At 48.6% G+C, this 20,998-nt stretch overlaps 1 protein-coding gene across 5 annotated transcripts in view; it reads left to right on the top strand.

Moving 5' to 3' along the window:
• Positions 1–17,549, top strand: part of PHC1 (polyhomeotic homolog 1) — a 35,835-nt gene extending 18,286 nt beyond the window's left edge. For all 5 annotated transcript variants that reach the window (XM_073546488.1, XM_073546491.1, XM_073546485.1 and 2 more), the window contains exons 14-15: positions 7,969–8,194; positions 15,009–17,549. In XM_073546488.1, coding sequence (XP_073402589.1) covers positions 7,969–8,194; positions 15,009–15,163 — 381 coding nt within the window. In that variant the 3' untranslated portion in view covers positions 15,164–17,549. The remainder of the gene's footprint in view (positions 1–7,968; positions 8,195–15,008) is intronic.
• Positions 17,550–20,998: the final 3,449 nt, after the last annotated feature.

Genomic DNA, 20,998 nt, shown 5'->3' with positions numbered 1-20,998 from the left:
AGGGTTTAAAGAGGTTGCTTGGCTTTTGTGTTCAGGAGGGCACTGCTCCCTGCCTCCGAGCCTTCTGTTTATCAGGGTGCGATGCACTCCTGATGATTGACAGTATAGACCAGCTGTATGGTTGCGCCGCTGTTCCAAACTGCTCGCTCTCCCATGCTGCAAGAAGACGGCAGTTTTTCTGTGCTGTGTGGGAGAAGTGCAAGGGCATCCAGTGATCCGGCCAGCTTTGGAGCAGCGCTTGCAAGTTCGTACCTATGTTAAATCTTAGGCAACAAGCAGTAAACTGTAGCATTAAAGATCCCTACATTCTTGAGAACAGACTATTTTTAATAAGAGGAAAAGTTGTTTTCCAGGACGTCCACCTGACAGCACCATGGAGGACGTCCTCCTCCTCCTTACAGGGACAGGAAAGCACACAAGAGGTTAAAAGGTCCCGTCCCACCCCTTTCCCTCAGTGTTTTTCCTGTCCCTGCATGGAGGGACACAGGAGAGGATCGCTGCGGAAGCTTACCGGTGGGGCCCAGGGGGATCGTACGGCCAGTCCAAGCCTTCCCCCTGTCAAGATGCCCAGGGCCGAAACGTCCCGGTGGGGAGTCCCTCAGCCCCAAAGGCCAGAGAGCAGGATGACGCTCCTGGAGGGAGCCGCTGCTCCCGGTGGGAGGCTCTCGGCTCCAGACATCGGACCGCTGGATCCAGGATGGAAGTAGTGTGTAGCACAGTCCCCGCAGGCAGCTGGGCTTCCGGGCAGGCGCCGACGTCACGATCAAGCGCCGTCAGGGGCGCAGGGGATGACTAGCGGTCCAGGCTAGAACGCGGAAGTGGCCAGCGAGTGGTTCCCGGCCTCTCGCGAGAAGACGCACGTCGCTTCCGGTGACGTCATGGACGCCGGTTTTGAACCTCAGTGCGTGCTCTGGGGGAAAGTGACTGCAACGCAGGACGCGGCGGCAATGGAAGCAGAAGCTCCGGCAGATGGAGGGGTAAGTGCGCCTGGCGCAGACCACCCTCCCCACAGCCTGCCCCGCAGCACAGGACGGAGGACTGACCTGACTACCCCTTTCTTATGCCACTAGGGTAAGGGAACCCCAGCAGCCCCCCCGACCGTGACTAAAGACCCCGGCAAGGCCTCAGCAAAATCTGTCAGATGCCCTGTATGCCGCGTAAAGCTGCTAGACACCCACGGCAAACCCTCTGTGGACCTTGTCCATCGAGGGTCATAAGAGATGAGCAGCCATCCCTCCTCTCAGAGATGAGATCCCTGATACGTGAGGAAGTCCAAGACTCCATGTCCAGTCTCTCACGGCAGCAGCCCCCCAGCCCAGGGCCGAGCCACAAGCGACCAAGGTGGGAGGCAGAGCCAGAGTCTGAACCAAGCTCTGTCGACGGTTCCGACTTTCAGGACTCTGATCCAGAGGAGGAAGGAGTGATCCCAGCAGACAGCCAGGGCCGGGGCAGAAAATACCTGTTTATGGCAGAGGACACTGACGAGTTGGTCCAGGCTGTGAGGAACACTATGCAGATCGAGGAAGTCCCTAAGCCGCAATCTAGACAGGACCTGATGTTCGGGGGACTCACGTCTCAGAGACAAACGGTGTTTCCTATAAGTGAACACATCAAAGCGATGGTCCTAGATGAATGGACAGATGCGGAACATCGACTAGTACTGTCTCGTGATTTTAAGGGTCGACAGCCTTTTGATGCTGAGGAAACGCGACTATGGGAAGAGGTTCCTAAAATCGATGTTCCTGTAGCCAAGGTCACCAAGAAGACCGCCATCCTGTTCGAAGACTCATCAAGCCTCCGTGACCCAATGGACAGGTGGACATTCTCTTAAAAAGGACATGGGAGACTTCTGCAACTCTTATTAGAGCTAACATAGCAGCCACCTCGGTGGCCAGATCTATGTTCCTGTGGATGGGTCAATTGGAGGAACATCTGACCAACAAGACCCCTAGATCCGATTTCCTAGCATCTCTTCCCCTCATCAATTTGATTGATTGATGAAGTCGGCCACAGCATTCCTGTCGGACACGTCGGCTGAATCAGTAAGATTTGCAGCCAGGAACAGCTCCCTGTCTAATGCAGCATGGAGAGCGGTCTGGCTTAAATCCTGGTCTGGGGATAATGCTTCAAAGGCCAAACTATGCTCCATCCCCTTCTCGGGCCTAAGGGTGTTCGGGCCAGCCCTAGAAACATCTTAGAGCTAGTTTCCGACAAACACAAAGGATTTCCAGAGGAAAAACCAAAACGGCCCCAGTCCTTTGGGAGAGGATTCTTCTCTAGCAGACAGCCTGACTTTAGAAGCCAGGGCAGGTCCAACAGAGGCTCTTACAGGAGCTCCCACAGCCAGGGTGGGAGAAGCAAGGGCTCCCTTTTCGCTTCAACCTCCAGATCTAGGAGGCAATGATGCCATAGGCATTGGGGGAAGACTCCGCCACTTCGCAAAAAATTGGGCCCAGATTACCCACAACAAGTGGGTCCTCAGAACCATTGCGGAGGGCTTACAGCATAGAGGTTTGCTCCACTCCCCCTGACAGATATATTTCCCCCACCGTAGTCTCGTCAAACTCCGCCATGTGGACAGACCTACAGGATATGGTCAGTTCAGCGGTTATAGCACCGGTTCCTCTGAGAGAGATGGGCAAGGGACACTACTCCTCCCTCTTCTCCATCGCAAAACCATCCGGCGAGGCCCAAACTATTATAAATTTAAAACCTTTAAATTCCTGGGTGAGGTACAAAAGGTTCCGGATGGAATCAATTCGGTCAGCAATGCATCTCAGAGACCGGGACGCTGTCATGTGCACCCTCGACCTGAAGAGTACTTACTATCAGGTCCCGATCCATCCCTCATCCCAGAGACTGCTAAGGTTCGCAGTCAGACTACCGACCCGGATCTTCCAGTTCCAATGCCTCCCATTTGGGCTGGCTTCGGCCCCCCGAATCTTCACAAAGCTGGTAGCGGAGGTAGTGGCCTACCTGAGAAGCCAAGGAATCGTGATTATACCATACTTAGATGATTTCTTCCTGGTGGCAGGATCCGAAGAAGCGCTCATTCGAGACAGAAACCGAACGATCACAGTAATGGAGTTCCTCGGCTGGATTATCAACTGGCAGAAGTCAGACCTGATACCAGAGAGCAGGTAAGTCTTCCTTGGAGTTCTCCTAGACTCAGGACGCAGGATATCCCTGCTACCAGAAGAAAAGCAGGAGACAAATATATTAAACACCTTCTTCTCCACGGTATTCACGGAGGAAAATGAAATGCTAGGTGAATTGCTGAGAGACAAAGAAAACCCTATATTAAGGGTCACCAATCTAACCCAAGAAGAGGTGCAAAACCGGCTAAATAAGATTAAAATAGATAAATCTCCGGGTCCGGATGGCACCCACGAGTACTAAGAGAACTAAGTAATGTAATAGATAAACCATTATTTCTTATATTTAGGGACTCTATAGCGACGAGGTCTGTTCCACAGGACTGGCGCATAGCAAATGTGGTACCAATATTCAAAAAGAGCTCTAAAAGTGAACCTGGAAATTAGAGGCCAGTAAGTCTAACCTCTATTGTTGGTAAAATATTTGAAGGGTTTCTGAGGGATGTTATTCTGGATTATCTCAATGAGAATAACTGTTTAACGCCATATCAGCATGGGTTTATGAGGAATCGCTCCTGTCAAACCAATCTAATCAGTTTTTATGAAGAGGTAAGCTATAGACTGGACCACACAAGAGGTTGGTACACAAAATGAGAATGCTGGGTCTGGGGGAAAATGTGTGTAAATGGGTAAGTAACTGGCTTAGTGATAGAAAGCAAGGGTGGTTATAAATGGTATATTCTCTAACTGGGTCGCTGTGACCAGTGGGGTACCGCAGGGGTTGATGTTGGGACCTATTCTCTTCAACATATTTATTAACGATCTGGTAGAAGGTTTGCACAGTAAAATATCGATATTTGCAGATGATACAAAACTATGTAAAGCAGTCAATACAAGAGAAGATAGTATTCTGCTACAGATGGATCTGGATAAGTTGGGAACTTGGGCCGAAAGGTGGCAGATGCAGTTTAACAATGATAAATGTAAGGTTATACACATGGGAAGAAGGAATCAATATCACCATTACACACTGAATGGCAAACCACTGGGTAAATCTGACATGGAGAAGGACTTGGGGATCCTAGTTAATGATAAACTTACCTGGGGCAGCCAGTGCCAGGCAGCGGCTGCCAAGGCAAACAGGATCATGGGGTGCATTAAAAGAGGTCTGGATACACATGATGAGAGCATTATACTGCCTCTGTACAAATCTCTGGTTAGACCGCACATGGAGTACTGTGTACAGTTTTGGGCACAGGTGCTCAGGAAGGATATAATGGAACTAGAGCGAGTACAAAGGAGGGCAACAAAATTAATAAAGGGGATGGGGCAACTACAATACCCAGAGAGATTAGCAAAATTAGGATTATTTAGTCTAGAAAAAAGACGACTGAGGGGCGATCTAATAACCATGTATAAGTATATAAGGGGACAATACAAATATCTCTCCGAGGATCTGTTTATACCAAGGAAGGTGACAGTCACAAGGGGGCATTCTCAAGGGGGCATTCTCTGCGTCTGGAGGAGGAAATGTTTTTCCACCAACATAGAAGAGGATTCTTTACTGTTAGGGCAGTGAGAATCTGGAATTCCCTGCCTGAGGAGGTGGTGATGGTTAACTCAGTCGAAGGGTTCAAGAGAGGCCTGGATGTCTTCCTGGAGCGTAACAATATTGTATCTTACAGTTATTGTTAGGTTCTTTAGAAGGACGTAGATCTGGGGATTTATTCTGACAGAATTTTATAGGCTGAACTGGATGGACTGTCTTTTTTTCGGCCGTACTAACTATGTTACTATGACCTCCTAAAGCACCGCACCTCTATAAGAGAGGCAATGAAGGTTCTGGGCCTCATGACGGCATGCATTCCATGCGTCAGATGGGCTCCGTTCCATTCGAGACCCTTACAAAATGAGATTCTCGCAATATGGGACCGGCGTCAGTCTTCATTCGACAAACCCATGAAGCTACCAGGGCCTGTGAAGAGATCACTGCGGTGGTGGACACAGCACAAAAACCTGCAGGTGGGCGTACTATGGACCACCTCTCCATACGTAGTAGTCACCACAGACGCCAGCACGTGGGGATGGGGAGCCCACGTAGAAGGGAAGATCTTTTAGGGAAGATGGCCATAAGACATCAGAAACAAATCCTCCAACTTCAGGGAACTTTATGCGGTCTGGGAAACCCGCCCTGAGGGGAAACCGGACTATCCTGAAGAATCAACATGTCCGAATATTGTCCGACAACGCGACAGCAGTTTCGCTCCTGAAGCACCAGGGAGGTCCCAGGCATCGACCATTCCAAGCCCTAGCGGAAAGAATATTCTCCTGGGCAGAGGGAATAATCCTTTCAATAACCGCAATTCACCTGGAGGGTTCCCAGAACGTGGTAGCGGACTACCTAAGCAGACAGCAGGTCTGCCCGACAGAGTGGGAGCTGAATCAGGAGATATTCCGCCAACTGTGTCAGCGTTGGGGGACCCCCAGAATAGACCTATTCGCAAAGGACCGCGCAAAGGTGATTATGGTTGGCCCATATTGGCCGAGAAGAAGCTGGTTTCCCCTACTGGGGGCCATGGCGGTGGAAAATCCAGTCGAGCTCCCTCTGAAGAAAGATGTCATCCACCAGGGCCCGATCCGCCACCCGAATCCAGCAAGACTTCACCTCTCGGCTTGGATCCTGAAAGGGACATCCTGAAGGCAAAGGGCTTATCAGATCAGGTCATATCTACCCTACAGGCTAGCAGGAAACCGGTTACACCCGCAGTATACCTAAAGATATGGAAGAGGTTCTGTCTGGAGGGTGACAGGTCCGACTTCATGGCAGGTACCCCTGACCTCCCTAGCGTCCTAAACTTCCTGCAGTCGGGTTTTAGTAAAGGCCTTAGACAAAGCACTTTAAAGGTCCAGATTTCGGCCCTGAGTTCCTTTGATTACCCTCTGGCTTCCCATCCTTGGGTAGTAAGGTTCATAAGGGCCACGCAACGTCTACGCCCTACGATCAGGCAGCTCACCCCGCCTTGGGACCTTAGCTTGGTCCTCAGATCCCTATGTCCCCAGTGAAGTGATGTCCATCTTGACTCTCACTCGAAAAACGGCTTTTCTCCTAGCCATCACCATGGCTAAGAGAATCGGGGAAATCCAGACCCTGTCCACCAGAGACCCATATCTCCAAATCAGAGAAGACCGTATAATCCTGAGATTAGACCCGGCATTTATTCCGAAGGTAGCCTCTGGCCAAAATTTAAACCAGGAGATAGTGTAACCATCCTTCTGTGACAACCCCCTGTAGGGATGTGACTCGCTCAGGTGCAGCGGGAGACAATCATGAGACCGGTTCTTCCAAAGTTCATGAGGTTTATTTGTGTCATAAACCATAAATCAGCGTATCACCAAAAATAGCCTCTAGCTTAGGCAAACAAAACATAAACGTTGATGGTTTCAGACTCAGACCGGGAGTCTCAACACATGTGGGAGGTGTAGTCCTCCCCACATACAGCTACCTGGTTCAGGAGCAGGCCACATTATAAGGGTGTAGCCACACCCACGAGCCCAGCAGCTGACTGGTCATGTGACGGTGACCTCACCACAGGTCCTTGCAAAACAATAACAGCACAGCAATATCTGTTATGCTTTACATTATGGAGACAAGCCATTTCTGAGACCCATATCTCCCATTGACTACACAGCCCTTTGCCATGCCACACCCCGTAATGAGAAGGAGCAGAGTCTCCACTAGCTGGAAGTGAGACGTGCCGTTATAGACTACCTAGAGGCCACCAACAATTGGCGTATTGACCCAAACATGTTCATCCTTTTTGGGGATAAAAACAAGGGGAAAAAAGCCTCTAAGGCATCCATCGCAGGATGGATTACTCTGGTAATCTCAAACGCCTACCAATCTGAAGGCGCTAACCAGATACTCTAAAGGCCCACTCTACAAGGGCAGTATTGGCCTCTTTGGCCAAGCGAGCCGGTGCCTCGGTGGATCAAATCTGTAGAACAGCAACCTGGGCCAGACTTGACACATTCTGCAAGCATTACAAGCTTGATATGCTATCTGGTCAGCAGACCGCATTTGGGAGAAAGGTTCTCCAGGCGGTAATCCCACCCTGAGGAGGTGCTTTGGTACTCTCCATGGTGCTGTCAGGTGGACGTCCTGGAAAATAGGTATTAGACCTACCGGTAATGATGTTTCCAGGGGTCCATTCTGACAGCACGGGTAGTTCCCACCCTGTTCACGGTATGTCATATGCTGTAATATGATTGTCATTAAAGTGTTATTTGCATTATCCACGCTGTGGTACTCGTTAAATCACTGAGGGAAAGGCGTGGGACGGGACCTTTTAACCTCTCGTGTGCTTTCCTGTCCCTGTAAGGAGGAGGAAGACGTCCTCCATGGTGCTGTCAGGATGGACTCCTGGAAACATCATTACCGGTAGGTCTAATACCTATTTGTTTACCATCACTTTGCAATTTTTTGCTTTTAACAAAATGTGCCAACCACTTTCAGGGGTTTGACATCTAATGATCAGACAATTTGTGGCTCATTTTAGGCCTTTTTTATATATTGCAGATGTGATCTTTCCATCACGGAAGGATTTACTCTTTCACAGTTCCTTTTCTGTTTTGTAGGAGACAGCCTTACTGATAACCACTACATATGGCATCAGTAATGGTGCATTTCACAATATAATCAATGCACCATGTGCTGCACGAACGACGCCTATTGGAAAACTGAGCCCTTAGTTCATAGGTCACTTGCCCTGATAGTTTTAATGCATTGGTGAAGGATTTCTGAGCTAGAGTATATTTTGGAGAGCTACTTTCCTGTGCATGATTCTGATTCCTAACGATTACCCCTTACTTCCAGGAGGACTCCAGCCGTGGATCTGATAACTCCAGCTATGAAGAAGCTTTCTCTCCAACGTCTCCAGCACCACCGTCCTGCAGAACTCCACAGCGGGAGAGAGACGGCAGCACTCCAACAAGCGGACCCTCAAATTCTGAGTTGCTGGGAATTAATCCAGTGTTTCTGTCAAGCAATCCCAGTCGCTGGAGTGTGGAGGAAGTGTACGAGTTTATTTCTTCTCTGCAAGGTAATGTGGACATGACGTTCATCTTCATGATGTTCGTGCATTGTGGTTGATGGTAAAAAACGAACAGGCGGATGACAAGCTGGTGGTAAAAATGGATACACAGATGGTAAAAACAGACACACTGACGCACGACGTTGGTGACACCAGTACTGTTTTTTCACATAAGTGTTTAAACACAGATGGGTGAATGAGGCCTAAAAATAACCTTTGGCATCTATTACTGTATACTGTTAGTATAGAGAGTGGTTTACTTCCTAGCGGAAGGTGCCTGAGGAACAAACGTCACTTTTAATCGCTTCAGATTTTCTGAACCCTGAAGTGGTTAAAAGGCGCAGCGTTAGACAGACCATGTTCACAATAATGTTGTTTTCTCTGTCACCTTATTGGGGGACACTGGAACCATGGGTGTATGCTGTTGCCACTAGGAGGCTGACAGTATGCACAAAAAAGTTAGCTCCTCCTCTGCAGTGTACACCCCACCGACAGGCACTAGGCTACTCAGTTTAGCTTACTGTCAGTAGGAGGTGGACACTGGTCTTTCATCAGACCCATATCTACTTCAGTGTGCGTTGTTCCTTTTCAGGTACCCGGAAGAATACAGTGTGAATAGTCATAACTGTACTCCCACAAAGAGACTATGAGTACGGCGTGTACTGCCACCCCGTATCCTCATGTCTCCCCGGCAGGACCAAGAGCCCCTAACACAGAAGCATGTGTAGGTGACCCGGATCCGGTCCTTGCCCCCTTCTCCCTACCCACTCGACCACCAGAGCCTGTCAGTATTTGGAGGTGAAGACGTCCCACAAGGCACCAAATTCGGACGTCTTATATCTCCGGATTAAGAGGTACTTTCTCCCTCTCCACCAGGTCCCGAAAGAAGAAGAAAGGATGAAGAGAGAAGTTGAAAAAGGACATAAAAAAAAGGACACGGGGAAGTTTTGTTTCCTTTATTGGCCCATTTTACAGCGCTGGGGCGTTTGGAGGTTAAGGGCCTTTATCCCTTAATTGCTAGCAGGATAGGGCGCCGGGCTACCTTCATTTTGGTGCTCCCTCGGGTCCTCTGTGCCGCTCCCCCCTGCTCCGGTGGTCAGGACAGTAAATTTAGGCCTTAGCTTTTTGGGCCTAGCTCTCGGCATTAGCGCCGCCCCCTTTTTTCTCCTGCATACGGGTGGGCTCTTCTCCCGCCCGTCTTGTCTTCTGCCCGGCACTTAGCTCCGCCCGCTCCATCGGCCGCTGTATGAGCTCTGACCACCGCCATCTTGCTACCCCTGGATATGGCGGCTGGCTCCGCATCCTACCCTGGGTACTACCTCAGAGCACATAAGGTTTTCCTCCTGCTGCGTGCACTTTCTTCGCTGGCACCTGTGACTGTCGCCTGCTCCCTGACGCCCCACAGACTGCCCAGTCCTGGCAGCGTTTTGCCGGTCGCCCGCCTCCCGGACGCCTCGCACCTTCTGGATGCCCCACAGACTGCCTGATACCTGCAGGGGCTTGCATTGCCCCGCTCTGCCGTCAGCCTGCGTGGTCTGTGAGTAGCTGCTCTGCAGCCTGACACTCTCCTCTGCACCTTTCTGTCCCATAACCTTCTGGCACCTATTAGTGGGTCTGTCTCATCATGCCTAAAGGAGAGCGCTCTCGCCTTCCTACCTCTTGCTCCTCCTCCTCTTCTTCTTCTGCTCTGGTGCGTCATCTCCCCTCTGTCAGACCTGCAGCAACCGCACGCCCAGGAGCCCCTTTCTATCCCAGGCGGTGACCCTGGTGTCTGTACTTGACAGGTTGCCCCCTCCTACGCCCGCAGCTACTAGTGGGTCATAGGAATCACTGTCCGGGCCTTCTAACACGGACCGCAAGAGATCCAGACATGAGCACCTTTCTAGGTCCTCTTCCCGTTTCATCTCACCCCCAGGCCTTCCCGGCAGTCTGCCTCACCCGAGTCAGGCGAGACGTTCTCGGGCGCGCTATTAGAGGATGAATCGGATCTGGATTTGGACCAAACCTGTAACATGAGAGATTTGGTCCTGAGCCTCAGTGTGGCAGTTAACCAGACCTTTAACATCAAGGACACCTCTACGGAACCCGCAGATCAGGCGGTTTCGTTTAGACGGTCAAAACCATCTTCCAAGGTCTTTGCCCCTGATGGCGAATTTCAGGAGATACTTACCAGGGAAAGGGAGAACCCGACCAGACACTTTCAAAGAGGAAAGCGCCTTGGAGTCTTATATCCCTTTTCTCTTGAGCTCACCGCTAATTGGACAGCTTCTCCTACCGTGGACCCGCCAGTGTCCAGACTGTCCACCAGCACGATGTTCCCGCTTGCTAATGGAGCGTCCCTCAAGGATTCCAATGACAGGATCATAGAATCTTTTGCAAAATCAGCCTTCGAAGCGGCCGCTTCCACCTGGGTCTCGATGGAAATTGCCAAGTGGGCCAAACAACTCCGTCAGGGCATTCGTGCTGGAGCTCGTTCGAATGACTTGGCGGATCTTGCCGACCAGATTTCGCAGGCAGGAAAGTACCTGGTCTCGGCCTCCCTAGATGCCGCCTCTTGCGCAGCTCAGGCTTCTAGCAATATTGTGGCTATTCGCCGGACTGTCCGGCTTAAGGCCTTATCTTATCTGGCTTAAGGACTTATCTTCAAAGAAGTCACTTACCAGTTTGCCTTTTCAGGGATCTCGTCTATTCGGCTCCCTGCAGGACCAGATTATAAAGGATGCCACTGGGGGCACGAATTCTTCCCTCCCCCAGTCCAAACCCCGTCGGCAATTTTCGAAGCGGCAATTTTCGAAGCGGCAGTTCCGGTCTTTTCGTCGTCTCGCGGCGACAGAGGCCTTTTCCCACCTGCAGAGGCTGCAGGCTCACCAGGATAGGAAGAAGGTTTGCTTTAAAGCCACCCTTTCCTGGCGTTCCCGTAGCACCCAGGGTAGGCTCACCATGTCTAGGCCTGGCAGATCTTCCTCGACATGACTCGTGTCAATATCCCGGCGAATCTCCCAAGCTGGGCGGTAGTCTTCTCTTCTTCAAGGACGTTTGTCTAGCTTTGGTGGAGGACGCATGGGTCAAGGAGATCGTATCCTCGGGATACAAAATAGTTTTCGCTTCGCGGTCCCAAAACCGATTCTTCGAATCCCGTTGTCCAAGGGACCCTTCTCTGGTCTCGGGTTTCTTTGCAGCCATCGACTCCCTTCTCGGTTCAGGGGTAATCATGCCTGTCCCGGAGCGGGAACTCTTCACGGGTTTCTATTCGAACCTGTTTGTGGTGCCGAAGAAAGATGGCACGGTGCGGCCCATCCTGGATCTCAAGTTGCCCAACAGGAGAGTCCGCCTGAGACATTTCAGGATGGAGTCCCTCCGTTCTGTAATTGATTCCATGGAGGCGCAGGAATTCCTGCGCTCCATAGACATTCAGGATGCCTATCTTCATGTCCCTATTTTTCCAGGGCATCAGGTTTCTGCGTTTTGCAGTACATCAGCATCATTTCCAGTTTGTCGCCCTGCTGTTCAGTCTTGCAACCGCTCCAAGGGTTTTCACCAAAATCATGGCAGCCTTGATGGCCATTTTGAGAATCAGAGGGTCTTGTCCTAATCAGGAAAAAGTCCTGCCTTGTTCCGACTCAGCGCCTGATCTTCCTAGGCATGCTGTTCGACACCTGTTGAACAAGGGTCTTTCTCCCCAAAAAGAAGAGGGTAATCCTCCAGCAGTTAGTTCGCTCAGCCATGAAAGTTCTAGGGAGGATGGTGGCAGCGTCGGAGGCGATCCCTTTTGCCCAATTCCACTCAAGACCTCTTCAGCGTGCCATCCTTTCACAGTGGAACGGTCTGTTCTCTCCCTGGATCGTCCGTTTTGGCTTTCTTACCAAGTCAAACGATCTCTCAGATAGTGGCTGGACTCCCTCTCATACTCCAGGGCAGGTCCTTCCTTCCTGTCCACTGGCAAGTGGTGACGACGGACGCCAGCCTTCTCGGCTGGGGAGCAGTATTCCGTCATCTGACTGTCCAAGTATGTTGGTCGGTGAAGGAATCCTCTCTGCCGATCAACATCCTAGAGCTGAGAGCTATTCTTCTGTCCCTCCTCCACTTCTCAAAGGCCTGCCAATCTGAGTTCAGACGGACAATGCTTTAATGGTGGCATATGTCAATCACCAGGGAGGGACCCGGATTTCCGCGGCAATTGCCGAGGTAACCAAGATTCTTCTCTGGGCAGAGTCGACAGTTCCGGCGATATCTGCAGTTAATATTCCTGGCGTGGACAACTGGGCCGCCGATTTTCTCAGTCGCGAGGGTCTCGCGTCAGGAGAATGGTCCCTGCATCAGGAGATCTTCCATCAGATCTACATCCGATGGGGGACTCCGGACGAGGACCCCATGGCGTTCCAACTGAACAGGAAGGTCCCACGTTTCGTGTCCAGGTCCTGCGACCCGCTCGTGGTGGGTTCCAATGCTCTGGCCATTCCCTGGTCCCAGTTCGCGCTTCCCTATCTGTTTCCTCCCCTCCCCCGGCTGTTGAAAAATATTAAGGTGGAGGGGGTGCCGGTCATTCTCATCGCACCGGACTGACCCAGAAGGTCTTGGTTCGCTGATATCGTCATTCTTCTCACGGATGCCCCCTGGAGGCTCCCAGACAAACCGGATCTTCTATCCCAGGGTCCAATATGCCACTAGAATTCTCAGTCGCTCAATTTAACGGCGTAGAAACCGCAGTGCTAAGAGCGTCTGGTTTTTCACATCGGATGATTCTCACTATGATCTAGGCTAGGAAGCCGTCATCTTCCAGGGTCTATTATTGCTTCTTTACAACCTATTTCCGCTGGTGTGAGTCTCAACGCATTCCGCCTATGTCCTTTTCTCTGCCTTCTGTCTTGGCCTTTCTCCAGACGGGATTGGACGCTGGTCTGGCACTCAGTTCCTTAAAGGGTCAGGTGTCAGCACTTTCCATCCTTTTCCAGAAGAATCTATCCTCTCGTCCTCACGTCAGAACCTTTCTTCAAGGGGTTGCGCATGCGGCTCCCCTGTACAGGACATCAGTGGACCCCTGGGATTTCAATCTAGTTCTGGAGGCTCTGAGGAGTCCTCCCTTTGAACCGCTCCGAGAGGTTTCCCTGTCTTTTTTGTCTTGGAAGGTAGCGTTTCTGGGGGCCATCACTTCCATTAGGCGCATTTCGGAGTTTGCGGCCCTTTCCTGTCGCCCTCCCTTTTTGGTTCTTCACCAGGATAAGGTGGTTTTTGGTTTTGCGGCTTTCTCCTTCCTTCCCAAGGTGGTGTTTGCCTTCCACCTAAATGAGGATATCCTCCTCCCCTCCTTTTGTCCGGCTCATCCTCTGGAGCGTTCATTGAACAAGCTAGACCTGGTGAGGGCGGTGAGAGTCTTATCTGGCCAGGACTGCCCCCCTTTAGGAAGACGGACTCTCTTTTCGTCATTCCTGATGGTGTTCGAAGAGGTCTTCCGGCCTCTAAGGCTACGATTGCTCGCTGGATCAGAACGGCGATTTTGGAGACTTACCAGGTAAAAAACAGACTGCCTCCCCCTGGGATCAGGGCTCACTTTACCCGGGCAGTGGGCGCCTCCTGGGCGGTGCACTATATGACTTTATGCCCTACAACTTTGCAAAGCAGCAACTTGGTCTTCCATCCACACGTTCGCCAAATTTTATAAGGTCCATACCTACGCTTCAGCGGATGCCAGCCTAGGCAGAAGGATCTTGCAGGTGGCAGTGGTGAGTTCTCCAACCTGAATGAAGCTTCATATTCCCTCCCCAGGGACTGCTTTTTGACGTCCCATGGTTCTTGTGTCCCCCAATTAGGCGATAGAGAAAACAGGATTTTTGGTTTCTTACCGTAAAATCTGTTTCTCGGAGCCTTCATTGGGGGACACAGCATCCTCCCATGTTTAACAACTCTTGTTCTTTCTCTTGTGTTATATTGTTCCGGTTTAAGTTGTCTGTTTGTTCCTTTATCTTGTTTTCTCCTACTGCTTTCTCACTAACTGAGTAGCCTAGTTCCAGTCGGTGGGGTGTACACTGCAGAGGAGGAGCTAACTTTTTTTTGTGCATAGTGTCAGCCTCCCAGTGGCAGCAGCATACACCCATGGTTCCTGTGTCCCCATATGAAGACTCCGAGAAATAGAATTTATGGTAAGCTACCAAAAATCCTGTTTTGACGTTGTACATTGTTAATTTCATGGAGCTCTTTTTCAGGTGGTTTCCAAGTGGAATTCACATGAAAATGACATGGTGTACGCACACTTTTAAGAATAGATTTGCTTCTAGACATGTTGGAGCTTTGGGCTCCATAATCAAGTTATTCTCTATACTTATAAGCCCTTGCTCAAAAATATAAATGGTACGAGTGTCATCAGTGTTTGGTCAGTGATTCCTCCGTGATTTTCACGAATGGATAAAGACGTGGATTGCCAAGATTCTTCTGTACTTTTTCTTGTTAATCACGTGCAACGCATTCACTGCACATAGATGCCATCTGTGTGATTTTCACGGACCCATTGACTTATATTGTCACTTTGCATCCATGATGCCGGTAAAAAAATGAACATGTCTCCATGATTTTTGCTCAGCCACACACTCTGTGCAAAAAAAAAAAACAAAAAAAAAACCCCACAGCCCCTTAGATTATATGGGGGGGTATGTGTTGTATTTATGAAAATGATGGCTAGAACACATATATCCGAGTGAGGCATAACAATCACGTGAGATCACTTCTCCCATTTTTCTTCCCAACATTAGAAATAAAAAACGTTAACTCTTCTATTGGCATATACCTAGTTTTATCCATTTCATTCATTTTTTTTCTCCCTGATCGACAGGTTGCCAAGACTTAGCGGAAGATTTCCGATCTCAAGAGATTGATGGGCAGGCTCTGCTGCTCCTGAAAGAAGAGCATCTTATGAGCGCCCTAAACATTAAACTCGGACCTGCATTGAAAATCTGCGCCAAAATCAACCTGTTAAAAGAGACTTAATTCTTCACGTTATCCCTACAAAGCACAAGGAGGTGGAGACAATGACTGAGGACTCCCCAGGGCTAATTGAAAGAGTAGGGAAGACTTGTGGAAAAAAAAAAAAAAATTGGGATTTCAGCAGTCTTTACAACTGGCCCCATTTCTTAAAAAAAAAATTAAAAAGAAAAAACGTTCCTACACTCGCGCCACAAGCTCTTTTACCATCTCTACATTATTACTCTCCATATATATCTCTATCTTGTACATGTCTGTATCTGGACATTCAGGTACTGTGCCTAGCAAGGGGGAGCTAAAGGCAGGCCAAGCCTCGCGCCGATCGATTAGACGTGTCTACTGACAGTCAAGAACATTAATGGGTTCCAGATTTGGTGGAGAGGGGCAGAAGACATTGATCTACGTAGCAAAAATCTGTAGGTGAGATACAGATAAAGGATTTGTAAATATACTGGTCTATACAGGTACGGGGGGGGTCTCTATATTGTCGAATCATATGCACACATTTCTACATGGACCTGAATGTATATAACGAGATCCCCCTGATCACGCTTACTGTAGAGACCGGTATTTCTGACATGTCCACACTGTTTCCTCCGTGTGCCTCTCATTAGTGTACGCTGGTCTATTGCACATATAAGCAATGGTTTACTATGTTGGACATTTTTAGTCTAATACGTTGCTGCAGCATGCAATACTGCCTATTGATTCCCTTAGTCAGTGAAGGCGGACCACTGCTGCACCCTGTAATGTTACAGCGTCCTCCATTACCACCATTGCACCCCCTGTGTGCACGAGCAGCCCCTTGTGTGGGATCTGAGCCTTAATAAGAGTAGTTTTCATCTCATTCCAGTACAGATGGATATGCTGTGCACGGATGCTGCTTACAGTACTCGGTAACGTCGTACCGTAGCCTGTATGTGGTGGAGGCGGCCAATTATTGGATTAATGTTACCGATCTCAGTTCAACAAATATTTCGTCTGAGCAAAATGAAAAAAAAAAAAAAAAATCGCTAACCTCATCCCAAATCTATTTCCCTGGGTTATGGCTTGATTTTCTAAATTATTACAAATGAAGGCCTGATTGTATTATTTTTTTTAACCAATGATTGATGTGACAAGTTCCAGCAGAGGGACTGGTAATTGATATGATGTGATTGAGGTTGTATAGGATGAGGAAAAAAAGAAGAAAAACGTTTGTTTGTTTTTTTTACTTTTCCAGAAACAGGGCTGCTATTGCTAATCCTCATCACTGAAATGGCTAAAATCCGAGAGACACAGTTGACGGATTATAGCAGCGCTGTTTAGGCCATGTTCACACGTCTGGTTGTTCTGTTTTTAGGAACACAGAATAACATCAAGAAAGGATCTGTTGCAGTGCTAATGGAAACAGGAAAAAATTGAGTTCCACTGCTTATTCTGGGGTCTGTCTGAGTTCCATGATTTTTAGAAAGAACAGAAGAGAAAGTAGAACTTTTTCTTTACAGAATGGAACTCAGACAGATCCCAGTTATACATCTGAACTGTTTTTTTTTTTCTTAAACATTGTTTGTGATATAAAGGGTTTGTGCTGACATATAATCCACCTGAGCTGACATCGGTTGTGGAGAGACTGCAGTGCAATCACAGCAGACATTGTGCACAGGTCGTAATAGGATCTAGACATTGGCCGATGGATGGTTGGTAGGTTGGTTTCTTGCATACTTTGACGCCTCTCCACACCTGATAAGTGGAGGGAGGTTGGATCTGTATTATATCTAACAGAGGGAAAACTTAGTTTGCTGGATGAATCCCGATACCCCTCTGTTAAGGCTTCTTGGTTGCGATGTGCCTGGAGAACCCTTAAAGTTTCTGGATCATAGAATCCAGAGATGTTAAATATTGGGTTGGCACAATGAACCTAACTCGGGCAAACAACTCAATCTCGCATATGCCGAGATTTTGATTGTAACAAAAAAATAAATGGTGGCCTCCACTGTGTAGGCGACTGGTAGACAAGATACCCTAAAAAGCACAGCACGTGATCATACTGTCTGTAGTCCAGACAAACCTCAGCGGCTAGCCCGGAATCCATGTTTGTAAGGTTCTCTTCTTTGCTTAACCTCATGGTTTTGTGACCATCCTTGCAGTAATGGCTTCCTTGCTTTCCCCTATTTGTATTTTCTTTTAATATTTTTTTTGTATTCTAACATATATGAATATATATTTTATGTAGGTTTTTATGTAAGAGCTCTGTGGAAAGTCACCGATCATAGGACGCTGTGACTGTTGACCAGGTGATGTAGCGATTACAACAGCGGGTGGGAGGGAATTGGAATGTGTTCCCTTTTTTTGTTTTGTTACATTTTGTCAGCACTTGAAGACAATGAAATAAAAGAATCATTGCTTTGGATCTTTTCAATGATGTGAAGTCAGTGGTTTCTACTACTGATCCAAACATAATGTCTGTGTAGGAGACGGCAGATAGTCACTAGTGATGAGCGAGCATGCTCGGATGTGTGTCGAACAGCCGCGAGAAAGGCAGCAGCGGCTACTCGAGCATATTTTTTGAGCATGCCAAAGACACTTGTTTAGCACCCAAGCTTGCCCAGACAACACCTTATATGAACACGTACGCTCATCACTAATAGTCACCACTCACTAGCTCAGTGACAACTGAAAATATGAGTGCCTACAGAGGGCAAAACTGGTGAAAATGCAGGATACAAGGTATATAAGGGCCAGAATTAATTTTATTCCACATATACAAACACATCAGCTAGTTCTAAAATAATGGTACGCTTAAGGCTTTCCAATGTTTCTTTTTAAAGTGATAAACAACATTTTCTTGTCTGAGCGTCAGATTGAATCAAACCCAAAAAGCCGCCATAAAACACAGGAGTATTTCCATATCAAACATATATACGGCAAGTGCCCAATAGGTGTTCATCTTGTTCCTGTCAGGTCTTTCACCCCTTTAGAACACTGAGACGCCAAGAGACCATTCAAGCATAAGAAGTCAATCCTTCCATATTCTGCAATAAAGATAGCTGCATGGCCTCTTGTTCACCTGTTAGCTCCTCAGCCGATTACATTCACCTTCTGTAAGCAAGCTAATCAATTTTAGCTTAGCAGGTTTTTTTATTTTACTTTCAGATAGAATCACTTTTATTCTATTAGGGAACAGAGCAGGCATGCCATTCTGTCACGCCACATAGAGACCGAGAGCACAGCAATGTCACCCTATATCCTCTCTGGTCTACGTAGCAGAACTCTAAGGCCGGCGTTATACTACCGTAGAAAACGGGCGAGTGCTATGCGAGAAAACATTGCATAGCACTTGGCCCAGTGTTAATTTATGGAGTAGCTCACATCACCGTTTATTTTCTCGGGTGTGTTCAGCATGCGTGTAAAATTGAAGCATGCTGCGAATGTTGCCGAGACTCGCCAATGCAAGCCCATGGATGCGAGAAAAAAATCGCACAGCGCACGGACCATGCATGTGCTGTCTAATTTTTACGCATCTGTGTCCTTTGAAAAGCTAGCAATTCATGTTAGAATAGATATATACACATAGAATATATAGATGTCAGTGACACACATATATTACATAGATAGAAAAGCCGGCAATTCATCTGCCGTGTACTGTAAAATCACTGCAAGAGCCGGATAGAAGAGATGGATTATATACAGTAAATACAAATAGAATAGGTAGATAAATAGATGTGTGACAAATACAATTAGTACAGTGTGTGTGCAAATTACTGGACTTGTATTTAATTAATAAAAGATTTTTTTTCGGAAAAAAATTGCGTGGGCTTCCGCGCAATTTTCGTAACCAGCAGAGGGAAAGCCTATGGCTGGGGGGAGATGTTTTTAGCCTGGAAAGGAGTAATACCCATGGAGCTCCCAAGGCTATTAATATCCGCTCACAACTTTATGCTTAGCCTTTATTGGCTATTAAAATGGGGGACCCTAAGAAAAATGTAGGGGCCCCCTATAATAACCAGCTCTCAGCTGCCCCAGAAAAGGTGCAACTCTAAGCACTTAGCCTTGCTCTTCTCACTTGCCCTGTAGAGGTGGTGTTACCTTTGATGTCACCTTTTGCATTGTCAGGTGACATCAAACCCCGAGGTTAGTAATGGGAAGACGCCCCCATTACTAACCCCATGGTCACAGTGGAAGAAAACGGACATCCAGAAAAAAAGTCCTTTAATTGAAAGAATGACACAGACTCTTATAATAACTTAATTAAACCATACTTATGACCTCGCCCATTCTCCCGATGCACTCGTCATCTGCCAAAGAGTTTTAAAAAAAAAACATATCATATTCCTCACCTTTTTGCAGAGATACTGCTAATCCATTTGTCCCAAGACGGATCTAGCTCTGCTACTTCTAGATGGCAGGTTGCTTGATGCGACCATACAGCCTGTCATCCAGCAGACACTGCACCGTGTGCTCGGTGTCTCCCTGTGAACTCCTATTACCTATCTGACGGCGCCACGAGTGTGAGAAAGTTCAGAGAGAGATACTGAGCACATGGTGTTCAGTGTCTGCTGGATGACAGGCTGTATGGTCGGATCATGCAGCCTGCCATCTAGATGTAGCAGAGCTAGACATGTCGTGGGACAAATGGATTAGCAGCATCTCTGCGGAAAGGTGAGGAATATTGTTTGGTTTTCTGTATCGCTTCATTGTGGGACACAGGTAATCATGGGTGTGTGCTGCTGTCGCTAGGAGGCTGACAGACAAAAAAGGAAACTAGCTCCTCAGCAGTATGCACCCACTGACAGGCACAAAATACCTCAGTTTAAGCTTAGTGTCTGTAGGAGGCAGACCTGGATCTGATCCCAGATCTGCATTTTCCTTTGCAGGTTCCCTGTTTGTGTTTATTAATCTTTTTTCCATTTTGTTTTTCAGGTTCCTTTTGCTTAGGGTAACAGGGTGTAATTTCTCACCCTGTTTTCCCGTACGTATGTGACCGAGAGAGCAATGTGGTGTCACCCACATCGCCCACTTTCGGACCCGCGGGCATGACTTTATCCCCTGTCACCTTTACGGGTTTTTCAGGGTGATTCTCGGTAGCCAGTCCTTGCCTTTTCCCCTCCTCACCCCTCTCCTCGGAGAGGGCTGAGAGGAAGACGGTGGTCCCCGGTGGCGACCTCCCCCTTCCTGTAAGGGGTTGATACCATCTTCTGCACCATCTGGAGACGGTGCGGGAAGGAGGATACCTGATTCCAGTGACCCTCACCCGTCCTGAGGGCTCGTGATGTTATCCTCATCACTGCAGAGGGACAGGGACTCCCCACACAGGTATGTCTCCCTCCTTTCCTTATGCAGAGGCAAGTGTCATCCCTGGGAGCACTGTCCCCTTCGTCGCAAGGGACAGGGCAGTGTCAGGGGCAGAAACGGCTGGCAGCCGCGGCTATTTTTTTCATGGCTGGGTTCTGTAATTGCGGACACTCCCCCTTCTCTTGCCACCCCTTTCCGGTATTACTCTAGCACCGCCGCGATTTTAAATCACGCACTTTTTTTTGCCCAATTAGAGGCTTTTTCATCCGCTTGTGGCCACGTCCCCTGCAGTGCATGCTTTTTCTGCGCGTTTTCTTCCCCTCCTATCATGGAGCTTCCCCTTCCTGGCTGGCCACGCCCCCGGCGTATCAGCCAACCGGAGGGGGACCTTCGATTTCTGCGGCCAGCAGATCTTTGTGGTTGTTCACGCCTCCGGCGAGTCATCCATTAGGATGATGGCTTTTCCTTTCACCAGCCGGCAGACTTCTGCATGCGGTGGCATCTTACGCCGTCATATTGTGCGCTCTCTGCAGACTGGAGCACGCTCTGCACACAAGGGGCACAGCC

Source organism: Dendrobates tinctorius, unplaced genomic scaffold (genome assembly GCF_039654945.1).
Source record: "Dendrobates tinctorius isolate UK_male_01 unplaced genomic scaffold, ASM3965494v1 ptg000147l, whole genome shotgun sequence".
Taxonomy (NCBI): domain Eukaryota; kingdom Metazoa; phylum Chordata; class Amphibia; order Anura; family Dendrobatidae; genus Dendrobates; species Dendrobates tinctorius.
The sequence above is the reverse complement of the archived record's forward strand: the minus strand, read 5'-3'. Positions and strand labels throughout refer to the sequence as shown.